Here is a 21,582-nt window from a genome sequence, read left to right as displayed (position 1 = left end):
GGTTATTAAGGTATTTGGTTTTATACTGAATGAAGTATTTGAGGGTATTTAAATGCATTGGATCGGCTTGTATCAATAGGACTTTTTATATAATGAACTATGTAATAGATGCTGTGAACATCATTTATTCATCTTAGCATGGCTCCTGAGGTCTGCCCCTGGTGGAAAGTGGGTGAGTTGGCATGGAAGGTTTAAGGGCAATGAGTGGTCTGGAGGGGGTCATGTGTTGGCATGAGTTGGCATTAAGTTTGCATAGGGGCTATAAGGTACCATGTGGATGGTTAGATGGTCATATGATGGCATGAGTTAGCACTAAGTTTGCATAGGGGCTGAAAGGTGACATGGGGATGAGTGGGGGGGTTCATGTGTCAGCATGAATTGGCACTGTATTGGCATTGGAGCTATAAAAATATGAGTCAGGAGCATCATTTGGCACAGAAAGTATGATGACGAGCCATGAGGGTGAGAAAAGGAGCATAGGTTGGCATGGAAAGTATGAGGGACCATTAGGGGTGGGTGAGGGCACATGTTGGCATGGGGAGTGAGTGGGGAAGGCAAGAGGATGTAAGGGGTGATATTCAAACCACAACTAGGGTGATGTCCGAGGGCACCAAGATCGAACTTCTAACCAGCCCACCTAGTTACTTGGCAGCCCTGTGTTGCCTCTGATGATGGCATGCCTTACGTCAGCACCTGCTTTATCCTCCCTGGAACAAGCTCAGATATGTTGGAAGAGTTGTACAGCTGCAGGAGATTTGGAAGGTAGGTAGGTCGGTCGGGGTAAACCACTAAATTTGAAAAAAGGACAAGAACTTTAAAGTGAAGGTGTTGTTTAACCGTGCGTCAATGCAGGTCAGTGATGATAGAGGTGATGTGTGTAAATGACTTGGTGTGAGTTAGATATCGGATAATAGTTTTGCAATGCCTCCAGTTTACAGAGGACGTGGTGCAGCATTGGCTTTGGGGAGATTCCTTCCATCGAGGCTGCGCTTCTAGGGATTTCCTCTGGCGAGTCGAATCTCCCAAGGGTCTCCAATGGTCTGGGAGAACCCCCCATCCAGCTCATTTAAATATGCTGATCAGGATCACGCCCAGTGAGGGTGCGATCCATATCGCGATGTCTCAGCGAGATTCGAGCAGTACGAATTGTATGAGAGGCCTCTCATGAGATTCAATGGCCTCATCGCAACACCAAGTCGGCCTCGATGAGACCGCTGAATCGTGCCCAGAGGGTATAACACGGTAGAATGTGTACAATGTTATCACAATCTGCTGCTTGACTTTGCAAAGCAAAGAAGGGAAACCATGAAGCAGGACAGTGGGATTAAATGGTCAAATATGAAGACTGCCTGAGGAAACGAATTGCAACTAATAGGTAAAAACAAATTACGAATGTTTTGTGATATCGACCAATACAAACTGCGGATCCAAGATTTGACCCCTGGTCTTTGCCGAGTTCGTGGATCTCAACTGGAATACCAGCAGCTTAAGGAGAACAAAAAATTAATCAAGGATATGCCTGAAGGTAGCACCAGGCTCTGTCATAATCTCACTTTGAGCAAATAGGCTGAAAACACCTCATGATGAATTTCAGAAATGGCTGCCACTCAGGCAAGGGTTTGGAATGTATGCCACTGCATTCAACAAAGAGAGGTGGTCGCGGCAGTGGGGGGGAGGGTGGGGTTGGGTGGGGTTTCTCCCTCCCTCCCCACCCCCAGCCATAGCCAGACCAACCGCGGAATCCTTGTAGGATTCCTGCAGAACCCTCGAAACTCAGTTTGGAAAACCCCTGATCTAAACTATTTGTGACTGACCAATGCGTTGACTTGTGAACAAATTGGCTGATATAACTTAGCACTAAGAACTTCTGTTTCAGACAAGTATTTTTTTAGTGATTTGATGCTGTGATAGTGAAGGGAATACTAAATATCTAATCATGTGTACAAGTTACTTGCTTATGCCTTTCAGCTGCGATCTGAGTTTGATCAAGGTTTGCATGTCATTTTGGATGAAGAGCACAGTGTCCATGATGTGGCAGCTTTACTGAAGGAATTCCTGCGGGACATGCCAGACCCTCTTCTTCCCAAGGAACTCTACTCAGCCTTCATAAATACTATGTGTAAGTGAGATGAAACCACTCAGCTCGCAGCAGCATTGACTACAAAACACATTCAGCACAATATTTCCATTTTAAAATATTCCATTTCCTTCAAATGGAGATTAAAAGAAGTGGCTGGAGCTGGATTCCCAGATAAGGGGCGAAATTCTCCTACCCGCCCCGCCACATTTCTGCCCCGACCGGACGGCGGGAGTCTCCGTAACACCGGCCGGTCAATGGGGTTTCCCATTGTGGGGCAGCCCCACGCCATCGGGAAACCCCCGGGCGCCGGCAAATCGGAGACTCCCCCCGGCGGAAAATGACGCCCCTGAATACTGTGCAGTGCTTAATTAATCTAGGCTGAGATTGCATTTGGAGTTTTCTAATTAGCATCAAAAGCCTGGGCTAAGAAGTGGAAAATCAGCCTGTGTCTAAAATATCCATGTTTTTTGATGTCAGAAAAGGAGCAGATCAAGATTGACTGGGATGCTCTCCACATAATGGGAGGAATTCTCCAGCCTCCCAGCCGCAAATTTCTCAATGTTGGATGGGGCCATCCCGCAACAATTCAGTACGTAGCGATATTGGAAGAATTAATGTTCCATAGATGCCGCATTAAAATATTTTTTTGTCCCAAAAGAATTCTCCTCCAATCTTCTCATAAAGTCACCATCACATATCAGTTGTCTTCTGGCACAAAGGCCGAGTATCCATTCTCCAGCCGTTTGCTGGTGGCAGGATTTTCTGTTCCCGCCACTGTCATTGGGAATTCCCATTGAAGCCACCCCACGCTGCCGGAAAACCCACGGAGGTGATGCACTGCCAGCGGGACTGAATCCCACCGCCAGCGAATGGCCTGAGAATGGTTACTCGGCCCTTGTGCCAGATATCACTACATACTGAATTGTTGCGGTGTGGTCCCCTGGCCCTCCGCTGGAATGCGGGCACCTTGGTACTGCCCGGCTGGCACCTTGGCACTGCCACCCTGACACTGCCAAGGTGCCTGGGTGGCATTGCCAAGCTGGCAGGAGCACTCCCAGGATACCAGGATAGCAGTGCCAGGTTTCCCAGGTGCCAGGGTGGCACTGCCAAGAATTAGGGCCTGAGGGGGGGACTTGCCCATGAAAGGACGGTGAAGGGAGGTATGGGGGGTGGGCGTTGGTGGGTTGTTCAGGGCAGGTATGAAAGGGCCTCTGGAAGGTTAGTGGAGTGAAGGTTGGGGTCCTGGAAGGGAGGGCCCAAAAGGGGGCAAGGGAGGACCTGAACACTGGTGGCACTAAGCGACCCCATAACAGAGTGTCCTCAATTGAGGGGATGTGGGGTACTGCCATGTGTGTGGCGGTTGATATTGCTCATGGGTGGGGGGTGTGGGGACCCAAAAGCTCACCTAAAGATCGGGACATCATTTCAAATGTAGGCCCAATCGCTATCAGGAGCCAATCTGGCCAGTGCAGGCTAAACTGGTGAGAAATTCCCCAGGGCCCAAAGAATGGGGGAAGGGCCCGATCGAACCAAATGGAAACAGATTCCCATAGCGAGCGGGTTTAGCAGCATGTTTCCTGGTGATTGCAACGCCGAGAAACATCCCAGTATCTAATGCGCATCCAGTTAAATACGGCACCTCAGCGGGGAATGTGCGCCCAAGTCCACACCCAGCCCTGTTTTCTGCACTACGGAGTTCCGCTCGGCCCATTTGTAAATGGCTTCCCGATCTCCTGATGTGACCCCCGAACCCCCAAAGCTACAACTCACCCATAGGAGGGTCCTCAGCCTACTGTACAACCCCCTACACCCGCGCAAGGTGCCCCTGGGCCTGAACCGCAATGTGGTAAAATGCCTTGGCAGTGCTAGTCTGGTACCCTGACAGTGACCCTGCCAGCTGGTAGTGACACATGGGCACCTTGGCAGTCCCATGGTGGCACCTAGGTGGCAGTGCCAAGATGTGAGGCTGGCAGGGCCAAGGTGCCCAGAGGGCAAGCACCTGGGGGTCTCCGATCCCTTGGGGAGACTCCCACGAGTACTGTTTCATCTGGTCCCCGTTTAACACAGAATGGCGCTCACCCGAGATCTCCAAGGCGGGTGCGTTAGATCACAGTGCCATGGGTAAATCGTGGGAGTACAGCGTCTTACTCAAATATGCAGATTTTCCAAAAGGGAATTTGCCCACAATAGTGGAATTCACACTGCGACGTTTCACGAGATTGCGTTAGATCTCACAAGGTGTGACGAGCCGGGAAGATCCTGGAAGAGGGATCTCCCAACATCTACCAGCCACATTGCGCCGCACTGCCATTGGGGTGTAACACACCCAAAGTAATTTATTGCAAGATACAAAATGTTCAATCAAACAAAGCTTGCACTCTACTTTTTTCTGTGTAAACAATGCCTGCTGTATCTGTGGAAGCAGGCTGATTAGATGGCTGGACAGCTGTATTTCAGATGGCCTCATTTTGAATGCTTGGCTGAGCTCCAAGAATTGATAAGGTTCTTAGCTCAGCAGGTAATTTTGACAGAGCCTACAGGGGAGTAAAAGCTTGGTTTGATTGACATGTTTATTACTTTGTGATGATCAGATCTTTTTTGAAGAGTTTTTTTTTCAAGACCTGTGTGTTAATTTGCCCAAGATTAAGAGGATGATAAGTGAACAATACCTTTCTTCCTTGATACTATGCCTGGTTGTGAATGCTTGACAGCATTATGCGAAGATAAGATAGACAATGGGCTGGATTCTCCGTCGGCAGGACCCTCCACTTTGCTAGTAGCGCAGTCACGCCCGCGGATTTCCCGATGGTATGGGGTGCCTACAATGGGAAATCCCATTGGCTGGCTGCCGGGACGGAGGACGGAGGATCCCGCTGCCGGCGGGGTGCGCGGACCAGAAATGGGTGCAGAGAATCCAGCCCAATGTGTTTCAAAAGGAATGTTAAACAGCTGTTTTTGTATTTGGTTCCTGACCATAAGACCCTAAGACATAGGAGCAGAATTAGGCCACTCGGCCCATCGAGTCTGCTCTGCCATTCAATCATGGCTGATATTTTTCTAATTCCCATTCTCCTGCCTGCTCCTCATAACCCCTGATCCCCTTATTGATCATGAAACTGCCTATCTCTGTCTTAAAGACACTCAGTGATTTGGCCTCCACAGCCTTCTGCGACAAAGAGTTCCACAGGTTCACCACCCTCTGGATGAAGAAATTCCTCCTCATCTCTGTTTTGAAGCATCACCCCTTTAGTCAGAGATTGTGTCCTCTGGTTCTAGTTTTACATACAAGTGGAAACATCCTCTCCACGTCCACTCTATCTAGGCCTCCCAGTATCCTGGAAGTTTCAGTAAGATCCCCCCTCATCCTTCTAAACTCCAACGAGTACAGACCCAGAGTCCTCACCCGTTCCTCATACGACAAGCTCTTCATTCCAGAGATCATTCTTGTGAACATCCTCTGGACCGTTTCCAAGGCCAGCACATCCTTCCTTAGACACGGGGCCCAAAACTGCTCTCAGTACTCCCAATGGGGTCTGACCAGAGCCTTATACAGGCCTCAGAAGTACATCCCTGGTCTTCTATTCTAGCCCTTTTGGCATAAATGTCAACATTGCATTTGCAATTCTGACTTAAGATTGGAATTCCCCTGCAATTCACAATTTCTCTTGAGGTACCATGAACCATATCTGCCAACAGAATAGATCCAGTTTAATCAAACTTGCAGTGCACACCCCCCTCAATGGAGCCAGCTAGGACAGGAGTACTGCATGTGGACTGGCTGTCTGCACCCTTATTCCACGCTGGAAGATAATGGCAGAAATAGGGATCACAGAATAAAGTCCTGCCTGCCACTTTTAAAGGTCTCCTGGCTCAGCCCAGCTCCACAAAAATCTCTTTCTCTCTCTTTCAACCTTTTCCCAAGGGCGCCTTTCCATCATTACCTGAAATGTTTTTAAAATTATCTGTAACTTTTCTTTTTTTTCTTTGTTATCTGCTTTCTTAGTATGCCAGAGGCCTCAACAAGAATACAATCTGATATTTGTCTTAGCTCTTGAAGGCTGACCTGCAGCATCATGAACAACCAATATTGAAGAATTGAATCTTGTTAAAGTATCTGTTAAAATGGTGGTCATTGTATTTCTAAAATGTTAAACGTACTACACTGAAGTTACAGATGATATCTTAAATTTGGATGCAGGGGTTACTTGCTCCTACAGAAAATAACACTTGGAAAACAGGGGCGAAATTCTCCCCCAACGGCGGGATGCCCGCCGACTGGCGCCAAAGCCGGCGCAAATCAGACGGGCATCGCGCCGGCAAAAAGGTGCGGAAGTCTCCGCATCTTTGGCGGCCTAGCCCCAACATTGAGGGGCTAGGCCGACGCCGGAGGGAGTTCCGCCCCGCCAGCTGGCGGAAATGGCGTTTGTCGCCCCGCCAGCTGGCGCGGAAATGCGGCGCATGCGCGGGAGCGTCAGCGGCCGCTGTCAGTTTCCCCGCGCATGCGTGGGAGCGTCAGCGGCCGCTGAAAGTTTCCCGCGCATGCACAGTGGGGAGAGTCTCTTCTGCCTCCGCCATGGTGGAGGCCGTAGCGGAGGCGGAAGGGAAAGAGTGCCCCCACGGCACAGGCCCGCCCGCGGATCGGTGGGCCCCGATCGCGGGCCAGGCCACCGTGGGGGCACCCCCCGGGGTCAGATCGCCCCGCGCCCCCCCCCCAGGACCCTGGAGCCCGCCCACGCTGCCTGGTCCCGCCGGTAAATACCAGGTTTGATTTACGTCGGCGGGACAGGCAATTCCTGGGCGGCTGGATTCCCGCCCCCGCCCAATCTCCGGGAGCGGAGACTTCGGCGGGGGCGGGGGCGGGATTCACGGCGGCCAACGGCCATTCTCCGACCCGGCGGGGGGTCGGAGAATGACGCCCCTGATTTCTAATACCTGTGTAATAGAAGGTACACTTCAGAAATTGGGATCAAGTGGAATTTGCTATTACTGATCACAGCTAATTATGGTTGGTCATATATATATATGAATCATCGAATCATAGAATCCTTACAGTGCCAAAGGAGGCCATTTGGCCCATCGAGCCTGCACCGACCTGTCGAAGGTCCACCCTATCCAGGCCCAATCCTCCGCTCTATTCCTGCAACCATACCCTAAGGGGCAATTTATCATGGCCAATCCACCTAACCTGCACGTCTTTTGACTGTGGGAGGAGCAGCCGGAGGAAACCCACATAGACACGGGGAGAATGTGTAAACTCCACACAGACAGTCACCTGAGGTCAGAATCAAACTCGGATCCTGGCCCTGTGAGGCAACAGTGCTAACCACTGTGCCGGCGTGCCGCCCCTTTGTTCAAATCCTTTTAGCAAAACGTATTCACATTATCTTTTGTAAAGGAAACAACGGCCTAAAAGTTAAGTTCTACTGGAATTGCCAGCTTTCAGTGTTTCTCATTGACACATTAACCTTGGGAACATGGCTGAGAGCAGGCAATGCTCCTTATTCATTAACTTAATATTTTGTCAGCGGACTTTTATTAAATTAAGATGGTCTTTTACATGGGAATCTAATTGTAAGGAGCACCTTCTGATCAGCTCTACTGGTTATCCCAATCAGTATTATTCCCAACCTGGAATTTTTGATGGAGAAGTATAAAAAGAATTTTACTCTGCACTTAAGCCTGGGAGTTTATGCAGGCTGTCCAAAATGGGATGCTACATCTCGAATGAGAAATGGATATTCATCTCTTGCCCACCCCAAAAACACAATCATATCACTGTCGAGAATGCCATTGTCTGAAGAATAAGTTCAAGGCAATTAAGCTTGTTTCGGGAGAGCGGAGAACATATCTACCTTGGTCATTCATGGTTTGATTAATAGAATGTCAACAAAATGTTCTGTTATATTCTGAGGTCCTGATTTCTTCTTGTTTTGTCTTGTGCAGCAATGAATCACAAGGAAGCACTCTCCACCCTCCAGCTCCTGATTTATCTGTTGCCTCCATGTAACTGTGACACTCTGCTCCGATTGCTTGAGTTGCTGTCAAAGGTCGTGAGCCATGCCCATGACTCACTTGGTGAAGAGGGGCAAGAGGTAATGATGACATAGCTTCAATTCCATTAGCAAAATAAAAGTCAACAATCAGCTCTCTCAATGCCTAATCTGACACCACTAAAGTCAAATTAACTCCTCATTTATGTGCTTGTTGACATTTGGACTTTATTACGGCATGCAATATTAGCTGCCATGCTTGCTTACCTAACAATTAGTTGAAAGACATTTACTGTACATGAGGACCCTAACATTCTTTGGATCAGAATGGTGGCACCGCCTTCCTGCTCTCCCATTTCCTGCCCCCAGCATTAGTCCTGTCAGCACCCTCGGCAAACAGGTTGATCTGCAGAATATGTCATTCTAATTAAAGTTTATCAGGATGCTTATCCCTGCGGAAGCCAATGTACCTCCTCTCTCACCAAGCGTATTGATTGCCATTATTACACATGAGTCCCAAGAAACACAAACTAATAATAATAATCTTTATTATTGTCACAAGCAGGCTTACATTAACACTGCCATGAAGTTACTGTGAATATCCCCTAGTAGCCACACTCCAGCACCTGTTCGGGTACACTGAAGGAGAATTCAGAATAACCAATTCACCTAACAGGCACATCTTTCGGGACTTGTGGGAGGAAACCGCTACTGAAAATGAAAATCGCTTATTGTCACGAGTAGGCTTCAATGAAGCTTTTCACAGTAACTTCATTGAAGCCGACTCGTGACAATAAGCGATTTTCATTTTCATTTTCATTTCATTTCAGACACGTGGAGAACGTGCAGACTCCGCACAGACAGTGACCCAAGTGGGAATCGAACCTGGGCCCCTGGCACTGTGAAGCAACAGTGCTAATCACTGTGCTATCGTGCCCCGCTCAGGGAGGGGTTGCCTCAGGGAGCCCCGTTCTTGTTTCTGCGAGGAAGTTGTGACACTTCAAAAAATTTCTCGAAAATGAAGAAGAGCCAGCAAGTGGGTCTGTGCCAGTTTCCTGCGTGTTTTACCCGCCTCCTGTGGGGGATGTTTAAAGTTGGAAAGCGAAAGGATTTCAGGACCAAGCTATTTATTTGAGAGATGTCGTGAGTTGGTATATCTTTAAATGGGGTTGACATCATGGGAGGAAGGTGAAATGATATCGGGGTGGAATCATTGAGTCTGGCAGCATGAGAGTGCAAGGTTAATATACACAGTTTGGATATTTAATCTTCCCTGAACTTTTGTCTGTTATGATTGCATCTTTTATTTAAACAACAATATATCCCGTCTCCTGACTCTTGCTGGCGCCCAGCTGTCGGGAGTAAATTTTGACTCATTGACCACTTAATACTATTAAGGCAGTTTGACGTCATAGAGGGAGATGAAAAATCAACAGAAGTGTTGGAGACTAGAAAAGGGAAATGGTCAAAGAAGCTGATATCAGTCTCCTCATTGTTTGAGTAGAGTAAGTTGCTGCTCATCTAAGACTGGTGTTGGACAAGCCCTCTGACAAGAAAGGGGCAATGGAAAAGCTTGGAGAGGTGGTGGAGGTTGAGCTAAGTGTTGCATGTCAAAGTACATGTAGATACTACTTCCATGTCTCAAGGTAATGTTGCTAAGGGGCAGCATATAGATGAGAAAGAGGAGGTTTAAGAGGTATCAACGCAGGCCTTGGGAGAGGAAAGGATGGTTGGAAATGGAGGTAGGACTTTGCATTCATTGAGCTGCTAAGGTTAATTTCGTTTGTGTAGAAAACAATACTGAGAAGACATCATGAACCCAGAAGGCTGATTAGTCATTTAGTGAGAATCGGGTCAGGAAACAAGAAATTTATTTCTTGGACAAGATAAGCTTGAAGAGCTCATGGCCGAAGAAAAGATAGAATGAAACATGGGTTCAGAGAAATGGCTGAGGGAAATGTGGGTAACATTTGGCTTAATGTCAAAGAGAAGTGGGGTAACAGCAGAGACCGTGGAATCAAAGGCCTCAGACTTGGTAACAAAGAAGTCCATGTTGGAGATTAGCATGGATGAAACTGGGGAAGGGGTTTTTAAGGAGATGGTTGGTGGTGGAAAGAAGAAGCTGGGGTTATCTTTGCTCTCCAGAATGATATTGAAGTACTGGATGCTTTTGGCCTGACAGATCAAGGAGTGATCAAGGCAGATGTATGATCAAACAGCAACAGTAATGATGGCACAGGACAAGAGAGAGAGAGCTGGAGAGTGCATTTTTGAAAGTAGCCAGAAGAAAGGTTTGCTTTACTGTAAGGTAATGGACTGGAAGAGAGACAAGGGATAGGGGTAGTAAAGGAAATAGTCTTGTCATTAGTTCAAGGTAAATTGTGGTAGTAGGACGACACACCCCTTCTGGCAAAATGCTAATTTGGGACTGATATCCGGATGTTCGCCTCACATAAAGTGGAATGAATTTCCAGGTAGGCGATTTGAGGGAAAACATTTGATGCAGTTTTAAAACTCAGGACACAAGGAGGGGCAACAATTTCTTTCTGGATGATGACTGATATATTTATCTTGTAACGATGGATAATGTGAGGAAAGACAGCATAACAAAATGTATGCACGTAACGTAGTCTAATTTTATCCGTCTGTTCCAGTACTGGAGCTGCTCTCACCAGAAGTGAAATCATGTACTCACTGTCAATAACATTCTGTACAGTTTGTTCCAGTTGATGAATAATATTCTGCCAGGTATCATTGAAATAAACAGTGATGTTTCAGAGAAGGTGATTGTTTCTTCATTTGTTATTTCTTTTAGATGACTGGAAATAAAATGACTGCTGTCAATCTGGCCACCATCTTTGGTCCAAATCTCCTTCACAGGGAGAACATGTCTGACAAAGACTACATTGCACAGGCAGCACAAGTTGAAGAAAGCTCAGCAATCATTGGGGTGATCCAAAAAATGATTGAAAATTACAGAACCCTGTTTATAGTAAGTATGGCATAAATTGCTATTTCCTTTCTGTGTATTTCCCTTCCTCACCTATTTTCCTGAAAGCACAAAATACTTGGCTGTAATACAGCTCATCCGATAACAGTCACTGTACAGGTACTTTGCTCAAGTACTTCACCTCCATGTGTATTCTGCTACTGACATTATATCTAATTAGGTCGGTGGTCACCAAATGCCTGTGGTCTTGAAGGGCACAGTGGCCCTGAGGTTTATCCGCCACAGGATCCCTGCAGGCATTATCTGGTGCCCTGTGTCGGAACTGACAGCTGGCTGCACATCACTGCATTAAGGTGGTGACAGATGCCCTATTCAGGTGTGCACATGAATTTTGTTTTGTTACTGACACAATGCCAGTCTGGCTAAAAGAGCCAAAGGCCTCAGCAGTATTCCCGGTTTTCCAAAGTGCAGGGCATAATAGACTGAACACATGTGGCCATTAAAATGCTTTCTGGACAGCTGGGAGCATTTGTAAACAGGAAGGGATATCATTCCCTCAATAGTGCATCTCGTATGTGCACACTATCTGGGCAGCAACCACAATGCCTACTGTTATGCTCTGATAATGATACAAGTCCTTGATCTTACAGCTGTATATGACACAAGGCACCAATCACTGAGAAGGGTTATCACATTGTGGGGTCATTGATTAAGAGTAACGTTTGGAGCATGAGGAACCCTGCTCTGCTCTGTGCTTGAAAGTAGAAGTGAAACTAATACTAGGACATGCAATACATTCATAATTTCCCTTCTACTGATGTACACAGACACATGTTCATCCTCTTAAAGGCATGCTACAGCATTTACATACTGAGGCACTTCTGGTGGCAGGAATGTTCAACAAGCCACAAGCTTTGGCTGGCATCTGGGAGACAGAGGATACCCTCTGAGGAGATGGCTGATGACACCAATACAGAAGTCACAGATGGAATCGGTACAGGAGGTACACTGAAAGCCACTCAACCACCAGGGCCTACTCAGTCTCAGTCTCTGACAGCTGATCTTGTGATGTGCGCTCGCAAGTGTGTGAATCCCTGAAAGCCAACCTGTGTTTAGCTACTAAGATATCTGTGTTCGTTCTGGGTAACACTGCACCCTCTGAGCTTCAGTCGGTTAGCGAGGATCACTCAGGGCTTGTGGTGTTACTGCAGATGTTTATCCTGTTGTGGAAATAAAGCAAGGAGACTGAATGGCATCATCATTACTTAAGGTGAGTTCAGAGAGACATGCCTCCTAAGGTATTTTCCAGGATGGCAGCCGGTAACTAGTGGTGTGCCTCAGGGGTCGGTATTGGGATCACAACTTTTCACAATGTAAAATAATGATCTGGAAGAAAGAACTGAGGGCAGTGTTGCTAAATTGCAGATGACACAAAGATATGCAGAGGGACAGGTAGTCTTGAGGAAGCAGGAGGGCTGCAGAAGGATTTGGATAGACTTGGTAAGTGGGCAAAGAAGTGGCAGATAGAATACAATATGGAAAAGTGTGAGGTTATGCACTTTGGTAGGAAGAATGGAAGCATAGACTTTTCGAAATGGGAAAAGGCTTAGGAAATCACAGTAATAGTAATAATAATCGCTTATTGTCACAAGTAGGTTTCAATGAAGTTACTGTGAAAAGTCCCTAGTCGCTACATTCCGGTGCCTGTTCGGGGAGGCCGTCACGGGAATTGTTCTTCATTACAAGCCAGCTGTTTAGCCCATTGTATTGTGAGCAGTTTTGCACCCCATATCTAAAGAAGGATGTGCTCACCTTGGAAAGAGCCCAGAGGAGGTTCACAAGTATGATCCCTGGAATGAAGGGCTTGTCATATGAGGAGCGGTTGAGGAATCTGGGTTTGTACTTGTTGGAGTTTAGAAGGATGAGAGGGCATCTGACTGATACTGAGAGGCCTAGATAGTGTGGACGTGGAGAGGATGTTTCCACTGGTAGGAAAAACTATAAACCAAGGGCACAGCCTCAGACTGAAGGGCCGATCCTTTAAAACCAAGATGAGGAGGAATTTCTTCAACCAGAGGGTGGTGAATCTGGGGAACTATTTGCCACAGAAGGCTGTGGAGGCCAAATCACTGAGTGTCTTTAAGACAGAGATAGACAGGTTCTTGATTAATAAGGGGATCAGAGGTTATGAGGAGAAGACAGCAGAATGGGAATGAGAAAAATATCAGCCATGATATTTTTCCCCCATTATTCTCATTGACTTCAGTTTTGCTCGGGCTCATTGATGCCACACGTTGTCAAATGCTGCACTGATGTCAAGGGCAGTCACTCTTCCCTCACATCTGGAATTCAGTCCTTTGTCCATGTTTGAACCGAGGCTGTAATGAAGTTGTGGTGAACCACGTATTGCTACTATATATATATTTACAGTTATTCGTTATTCGTCCTACTGTTATCCGCCACTGTATATATGTTCACTGTTGTTCTTATTCACTATTACTTACTGTTGTTGTGTTGATGCTTCTGTTGGCTCCACCTGTGGCTCCACCCCTCGGGGGAGGTATATAATTGGCAGTCCTGTGGCTAGCTCTCAGTGCGGGAGCAGCAGTAGGCTGGCATACTTCTTAGCTTATTAAAACCACTGTTCTCTTCTACAACTCGACTGTGTGAATTGATGGTCCATCAATTTAATAATCTAAGATATCTCAATGGACGCCGCTTTTAAGCCTGACCGACTTGAACTCGACCCACAGGCAGCTGAAGCCACTGCAATCTTTGAGCATTGGCTAAGTTGTTTCGAGGCCTACCTCGACTCCTCGACCGACGACGCCTCCGGAGCGCACAAGCTGCGTCTCCTCAACGCTCGGGTGAGCCACAAAATGTTCCTATTAATCAGAGACGCGGCCTCGTATGAAAAGGCGGTTGCACTGTTGAAAGGACAGTTCGTGAGGCCTGTGCATGAGGTGTTCGCTTGACATCTTCTTACCACGCGGCGTCAGCGCCCTGGTGAATCGCTGGCAGAATTCCTGCGTGGCCTGAGGGTACTCGCCAGGAATTGTAACTGCCAGGCAGTTACGGCAGTGCAACACATGGAACACATGATCCGGGACACTTATGTGGCCGGAGTCCGGTCCAGTTATATCCGGCAACGACTGCTCGAAAGTGGTGTCCTCGACCTCAAGGACATGGTACAGCTATCTACCTCGTTAGCGGTAGCATTCCAGAGTTTGGACGCCTTCACGCTTGACCACGTGGCATCCTCGTGGACGTCGGAGGCATCACCCGACCCGGGCGTGTCCCATGCCTGTGCCGCGTGGCTCCCCGCCAACTCCGGGGGGGGCCGTTCTGCTACTTCTGCGGCCAGGGCCAGCACCCCAGGCAGCATTGCCCAGCTCGGAACGCGACCTGCAACGAGTGTGGTAAGAAGGGGCATTTTGCCAAAATCTGCCTGGCCCGACCTAAAGTTCCCAAATCGAATGCCTGCCAGGCCCGACCTGAAGCTCACAGATTCCGCAGTGTGGCATCGTGCCTGCCGGTACCGCCCCCTTCTGACGCGTCACCCAACTCGTGCAGTCCGTGGGGGCCGCCATTTTGTCTGCCATCTTTACCGCCGCCCACCACGTGTGACCCGTGGGGGCCGCCATCTTGGCCACCATCTTCGATGCCACCCGTTACGTGTCACTCATGGAGGCCGCCATTTTGGGACCACCCCGCTACCGCCGACTGGACCAGTCATCCGCAGCTCGGCTCTGTTGCACTCGACCTGTCCCGGCCCCATCACCTCAAGAACTCTTATTATGGCCGTCCGGGTCAATGGGCATTAGACATCCTGCCTCTTCGACTCCGGGAGCACGGATAGCTTCGTCCATCCGGATATGGTAAGGCGCTGCTCCCTCCGGATTTTCCCTGTGTCCCAAACAATTTCCCTTGCTTCCGGATCACATTCCGTGCAGATCCGGGGGTACTGTGTCACAAACCTTGTGATACAGGGCGACGAGTACGCCAACTTTAAACTTTACCTCCTCCCCCGTCTCTGCGCTCCCTTCTTATTAGGACTAGATTTCCAGTGTAACCTCCGAAGCCTGACCTTGAAGTTCGGTGGACCCCTACCCCCTCTCACTGTTTGTAGCCTCGCGACCCTTAAGATCGCCCCTCCCTCGGTTCTTTTTGAACCTCACCCCCGACTGTAAGCCCGTCGCCACCAGGAACAGACGATACTGTGCTCAGGACAAGGCCTTTATCGGGTTGGAGGTCCAGCGACTCTTGCGGGAAGGGATCATTGAGGCCAGTAACAGCCCCTGGAGAGCCCAAGTGGTGGTCATCAGGACCGGGGAGAAGAACCGGATGGTCGTCGACTACAGTCAGACGATCAACTGGTACACGCAACTCGATGCGTACCCCCTCCCCCGCATATCTGACATGGTCAACCAGATTGCGCACTACCGAGTCTTCTCCATGGTAGACTTGAAGTCTGCGTACCACCAGCTCCCTATCCGCCCGGAGGACCGCCACAACACTGCCTTCGAGGCTGATGGCCGCCTCTACCACTTCCTCAGGGTTCCCTTCGGCATCACTAATGGGTCTCGGTCTTCCAACGAACGATGGACCGAATGGTTGACAAATACGGGCAGCGGGCCACGTTCCCGTATTTGGATAATGTCACCATCTGCGGCCATGATCAGCAGGACCACGACGTTAACCTTAAGAAATTCCTCCACACCGCCCAACTCCTTAATTTGACCTATAACAAGGAGAAATGCGTTTTCCGCACAACCCGACTAGCCATCCTTGGCTATGTCGTGGAAAACGGAGTCCTAGGGCCCGACCCCAATCGCATGCACCCCTCCTGCAACTTCCCCTCCCCCACTACCCCAAGAACCTGAAGAGATGCCTGGCGTTCTTTTCCTAGTATGCCCAGTGGGCCCCCAATTATGCAGACAAGGCCCACCCATTTATCAAATCCACCATTTTCCCCCTGACGGCTGAGGCCCGCCTGGCCTTCGACCGCATCAGGACAGACATTGCCAAGGCCATGATGCAAGTTGTGGATGAGTCCATTCCGTTCCAGGTGGAGAGCGATGCGTCGGACTTTGCCCTGGCCGCTACCCTCAACCAGGCAGGAAGGCCCATGGCTTTCTTTTCCCGTACCGTCCATGTCTCCGAGATTCGACACTCCTCTGTCGAGAAGGAAGCTCAAGCCATTGTGGAAGCTGCGCGACGTTGGAGGCATTACCTGGCCGGCAGGAGATTCTTTCTCCTCACTGACCAATGGTTGATTGCCTTCATGTTCAATAACACATAGCGGGGCAAGATCAAGAACGACAAGATCTTGAGGTGGAGGATCGAACTCTCCACCTATAACTACGATATCTTGTATCATCCTTGGAAGCTCAATGAGCTCCCAGATGCCCTGTCCCGTGATACATGCACCAGCGCGCAAGAAGACCGACTTCGGGCCATTCACAGTGACCTCTGTCACCCGGGGGTCACCTGGCTTCTCCATTTCATCAAGGCCCGCAACCTGCCCTATTCCACCGAGGAGGTCAGGTCCATGTCCAGGGACTGCCAAGTCTGTGCGGAGTGCAAGCCGCACTAATATCGGCCAGACAGGGCTCACCTGGTGAAGGCCTCCGGCCCTTTTGAACGCCTCAGCATCAATTTCATAGGGCCCCTCCCCTCCACTGACCATAATATATACTTCCTCAACATCGTTGACGAGTACACCCGTTTTCCCTTTGCCATCCCATGCCCCGACATGACCTCGGCCACTGTCATCAAGGCCCTACACAGCATCTTCACCTTGTTCGGTTTCCTCACCTACATCCACAGTGATCGGGGCTCCTCTTTTATGAGCGATGAGCTGCGTCAGTTCCTGCTTAATAAGGGCATTGCCTCAAGCAGGACTACCAGCTACCGGGGAAACGGGCAGTTGGAGAGGGAGGATGCGACGGTCTGGAAAGCCGTCCTTCTTGCCCTACGGTCTAGAAGTCTCCCAGTCTCCCGTTGGCAGGAGGTCCTTCCCGATGCGCTCTACTCCATCTGGTCGCTTCTCTGCACCACCACTAACGAGACCCCTCACGAACGTTTGTTTGTCTTCCCCAGGAAGTCCATCTCCGGGGTCTCGCTTCCGTCCTGGCTGACAACACCAGGGCCTGTCCTCCTCAGGAAACATGTGAGGAGCCATAAGTCTGACCCCCTGGTGGAGAGGGTTCAGCTCCTCCATGCAAACCCTCAGTATGCATACGTGGCACACCACGACAGACGGCAGGACACAGTCTCCCTCCGGGATTTGGCACCCGCAGATTCCCCAGCAACCATCACCAACGCGCCCACCCCTACACCGCCTGTCACCATCACTCAAATATGGCGGGACTGGGCACCGGCAGCCTTCCCTGGGGCCGTTACCACCGCCCCGCCCCTACACAGTCTCCCTCTTCGTCAACACATCGCGATGAAGCTGCAGACGACACGCTACCGGAGTTGAAGGTCCCGACACCCGTGCCCACACCGCAGCCGGGGCTGAGGTGATCACGGCGGAAGATGAAGGCTCCTGTCAGACTCAGCCTGTGAGTCCACTTCACCCCCTCTGGACTTTTTTTAAAACTGGGGATGAATATGGTGAACCACGTATTGCTACTATATATATATATTTACCGTTATTCGTCCAACTGTTATCCACCACTGTATATATGTTCATTGTTGTTCTTATTCACTGTTGCTTACTGTTGTTGTGTTGATGCTTCTGTTGGCTCCGCCTGTGGCTCCACCCCTCGGGGGAGGTATATAATTGGCAGACCTGTGGCTAGCTCTCAGTGCGGGAGCAGCAGTAGGCTGGCATACTTCTTAGCTTATTAAAACCACTGTTCTCTTCTCCAACTCGACTCGTGTGAATTGATGGTCCATCAGAGGTCAGGAGCTGAGTGTCCCTGGCAGAACCCAAACTGAGCATCAGTGAGCAGGGGTGGGATTCTCCGACCCCTCGCCGTGTCGGAGAATCACCGGGGGGCGGCGTTGATCCCGCCCCCGCGGGCTGCTGAGTTCTCCGACACCGGGGATTTGGCGGGGGCGGGAATCGTGCCATGCCGGTCGGCGGCCACTGGCAGCGGCCCTCCCAGCCATTCTCCGGCCCGGTGGGGCGGGATTAATGGGCCGAGTGGCCGCCCGTTTTCTGCCGGACACACCGCCGTAAATTAGACTAGGTCCTTACCAGCGGGACCTGGCGGCATGGGCGGCTTCCGGGGTTCTCGGGGGGGCGCGGGGGGATCTGGCCCCGGGAGGTGCCCCCATGCTGGCCTGGTCCACGATAGGGGCCCACCGATCCGCGGGCGGGCCTGTTCCATGGGGGCACTCTATTCTTCCGCACCGGCGGCTGTAGCGGTCCGCAATTGTCGGTGCGGAGACGAAGCCCTCTGCACATGCACTGGGATGATGCCAGCACATGCTGGCACTCCCGCGCATGCGCCAACTTGTGCTGGCCGGCAGAGGCCCTTTGGCGCAAAGCACTCCGGGGCCGGCCTAGCCCCTGAAGGTACAGAGGATTCCGCACCTTTGGGGCGGCCCGACGCCGGAGTGGTTCACGCCACTCCTTCCCGCCGGAGTTGTCCACCCCACCGATTACAGTAGAATCCCGCCCCGGGTTATTGCTGATAATGTGCCACTTGATACCACTGTCAATGACCCCTTCCATCACTTTGCCAATGATCGAGAATAGACTGATGGGGTGGTAATTGGTCGAGTTGGATTTATCCTGTTTTTTGTGTACAGGATACATCTGGGCAATTTTCCAAACTGCTGGTTAGATTCTAGTGTTTAAGCTGTACTGGAACATTGTGTGCATGGACAGTGTAAGGGCCAAGGGTGGTGGGTGGCTTGACATGTGTTGGCTCTAAGTTGGCATAGGAGCTATAAAGAACCATGGGATTTGGGGCATGAATTGACATTAAACTGGGATGGGGCAGGGTGTGGGTGGGGGTGTGATGTGGTGGCAGGCCCAACTGCATGCTGCACCATCCAGAACAAAGATCATCCCTTCCAAGGGAATTTCTCCCAAGATGGGTGCGGGGAGCCAGTTTTGCTGGCCGCCTCAGGAGCAAACAGCCATAGCCTTTATATGGCAAATTGCAAACCACAGGATAATTTCAGTTGATCAAAGGTCACATAATAAAACATTGAGGAATATGTCCAACCAGACCTGGCACCCCCAAGTGCAATGATTCTATATGCAAGTTTCCTGAGGTGTCAATGGACCAATGAAATCCTGCGCTCGTAAAAGGTAGTGAGCAGAAATTGCCAGTCTGGAATATTATATTTGGTTCTTGCCGGCTGCAGTAAGGATCACAGTCCATATCTGCAGTTATGGATCATGAGAAGAAACGCCTTAAGAAACACACTTCCGTGTACAATTGTGCTCTGCGCATAGAATAAATCTATTTTTTACATAATGTAGTACCATTGTGTGTTTTGAATACAGCCTAGAAGAATTCAAACTGAAATGATTGATTATTTAGAGCATTAATAGTCTAAACCAGCTTCTCACCCATTAGAGGCACATTTAAAGTTCTTGGGCCAGATTCTCCGATACACAGGTGCGGCGCGCCCCCACCTGCAGCGGGATCCTCCGTCCCGCCAGCCAGTCAATGGGGTTTCCCATTGTGGGCACCCCCATGCCGTCGGGAAATCCGTGGGTATGAGCGAAATGGAGGATCCAGCCTTTTGGTTTCATGTTGAATGCTTTAACCCGTTCATCTCATGCTTTTTCTCCTTGCTTAACCAGGGGATAACTGATACAGCTCAACAATGTTTGCATTTTCATCCTCGTAAAAATAATACAGCCATCGGTATAAAATATAAAGCTAAAAAATTGCAATTGTTGCAATGAGTTGCCAGAAACAAAGAATTGAAAATTTAAGAAGGGTCGTATGATTAAGTGAATTAAAGACTTTCTCCTCTTTGAGTCTGTTTGAAATTGGATGCAAATGGAGGAAAATGTGAATGATCACAACTGCCACAACCTCTCTACCTGACTTAGACTTCCCCCTCCACTGCCAGCAGGGCTATACTACTCTCTTCTTCCTCGCCCGCCACAAGTAAATGACAGCAGGAGACAGGCCTGCGTCCCTGATGGATTTCTGTCTTGTCGATCCATGTTATGCCAATTCTCGGGGCCACTATGCAAAAGCTGATAGTAGGCCCCATAAAGAAACAGTAATAGCTGTGATGCGCCTCAATGGAGAGACTGAGGGGGCCTCATGGACCTCCCCTCCTCTATTTTTACTCCAACAGTTGTCTGCTACAGCCTCGCAACTTGGTCAGAACGCTCAGTGGGAGTTAGATTACAAATGTTCATCAGTCATTGAAGAGGGCACGACAGGTTGAGAATAGTTAATAAAGCTACAACATGCAGGTTTTATTAAGAGGGCACAGAGTACAAGAGCAAGGAGGTTATGTTGAATTTGTGCAAGTGAATAGTTCAGTTTCAGCTGGTGTATTGAATCCAGTTCTGGGCACGACACTTTAGGAAGGAAGTGAAAGTATTGGAGAGAGTGCAGGAAAGATTTACAAGAATGGTTCCTGGGAGGAGGAACTTCATTTATGAAGATAGTTTGGAGAAGTTAGGACTGTTTTCCTTACAGAAAAGAAGTCTGAGCGGAGATTTGATAAAGGTATTCAAAATCGTGAGGAGTCTGGACAGAGTACATAGGAAGAATCTGTTCCCGCTCGTGAAAGGATTGAAAATGAGAGGTTACAGATTTGAAGTAATTAGCAAAAGATGCAAAAGCTACATGAGAAAAAACCTTCCTTTGCAGCGAGTGGTCACGGTCTGGAATTCACTGCCTGAGAGTGTGGTGGAGGGCAGGTTCAATTGAGGCGTTCAAAAGGGAATGAGACTTGTTAACTGAAAAGGAAGAATGTGCAGAGTTATGGGGAGAAGGTGGTAGAATGGCACTAAGTGAATTGCTCATTTGGAGAGCCGGTGCACACATGATGGGCCGAATGGCCCCCTGTTGTGCTACAACAATTCTGTGGTTCTGTAAATTCTCTGGCACCATTGAGATTATCCTCTTTGCACTGCTGAGCGTATTCTTCATAGTGGGAATCACACTGAGAGTTTGCTGTGTATCTCCCGTGAGCCCTGACCTAATGCAATCAAACTCATGCTCTACCACAACTCTTGGCCCATACAGCAAGCACCCAGCTGCTTGAGAATGTTAGTTTGAAATCTGCCGATACTGATGAGACGATAGATGTTTTTTTTCTGTTGCCAGAGATGTAACCCACTTTTGCCGAATCTTTCTGACACACAAAGACTTGGGTATTGGCTGAAACCCTGGCTGAATTTGTATCCTGGCCAAAATCAGCACCTTCCGCAAAGGACTGGAGCAACATTTTTTTCCCCAGCCTATATATAGCTGTTGTGAAGGAAATAGACTCTTCTGTTGAAAGAATGATTGCAATATCCCTAGAGGCAAAAATCAGTTCCTTAAAGTTCAAAGTTGATTTCTCATTTTCATTCATGTAAATGTTGCAATGTGTCAGTCACTGCTGTATGATACACTATTGCC

The 21,582-nt window shown here is 49.2% G+C and overlaps 1 protein-coding gene across 4 annotated transcripts in view; it reads left to right on the top strand.

The window, feature by feature from the left end:
- The window catches only part of arhgap36 (Rho GTPase activating protein 36), a 357,338-nt gene that overhangs the window by 292,139 nt on the left and 43,617 nt on the right, over positions 1 to 21,582 (top strand). For all 4 annotated transcript variants that reach the window (XM_072505419.1, XM_072505420.1, XM_072505421.1 and 1 more), the window contains exons 7-9: positions 1,969 to 2,119; positions 8,024 to 8,172; positions 10,886 to 11,062. In XM_072505419.1, coding sequence (XP_072361520.1) covers positions 1,969 to 2,119; positions 8,024 to 8,172; positions 10,886 to 11,062 — 477 coding nt within the window. The remainder of the gene's footprint in view (positions 1 to 1,968; positions 2,120 to 8,023; positions 8,173 to 10,885; positions 11,063 to 21,582) is intronic.

Source organism: Scyliorhinus torazame, chromosome 5 (assembly GCF_047496885.1).
Source record: "Scyliorhinus torazame isolate Kashiwa2021f chromosome 5, sScyTor2.1, whole genome shotgun sequence".
In the NCBI taxonomy this organism is placed as follows: domain Eukaryota; kingdom Metazoa; phylum Chordata; class Chondrichthyes; order Carcharhiniformes; family Scyliorhinidae; genus Scyliorhinus; species Scyliorhinus torazame.
Note: the sequence above shows the minus strand (reverse complement) of the source record. Positions and strands in the feature narration are given on the sequence as shown.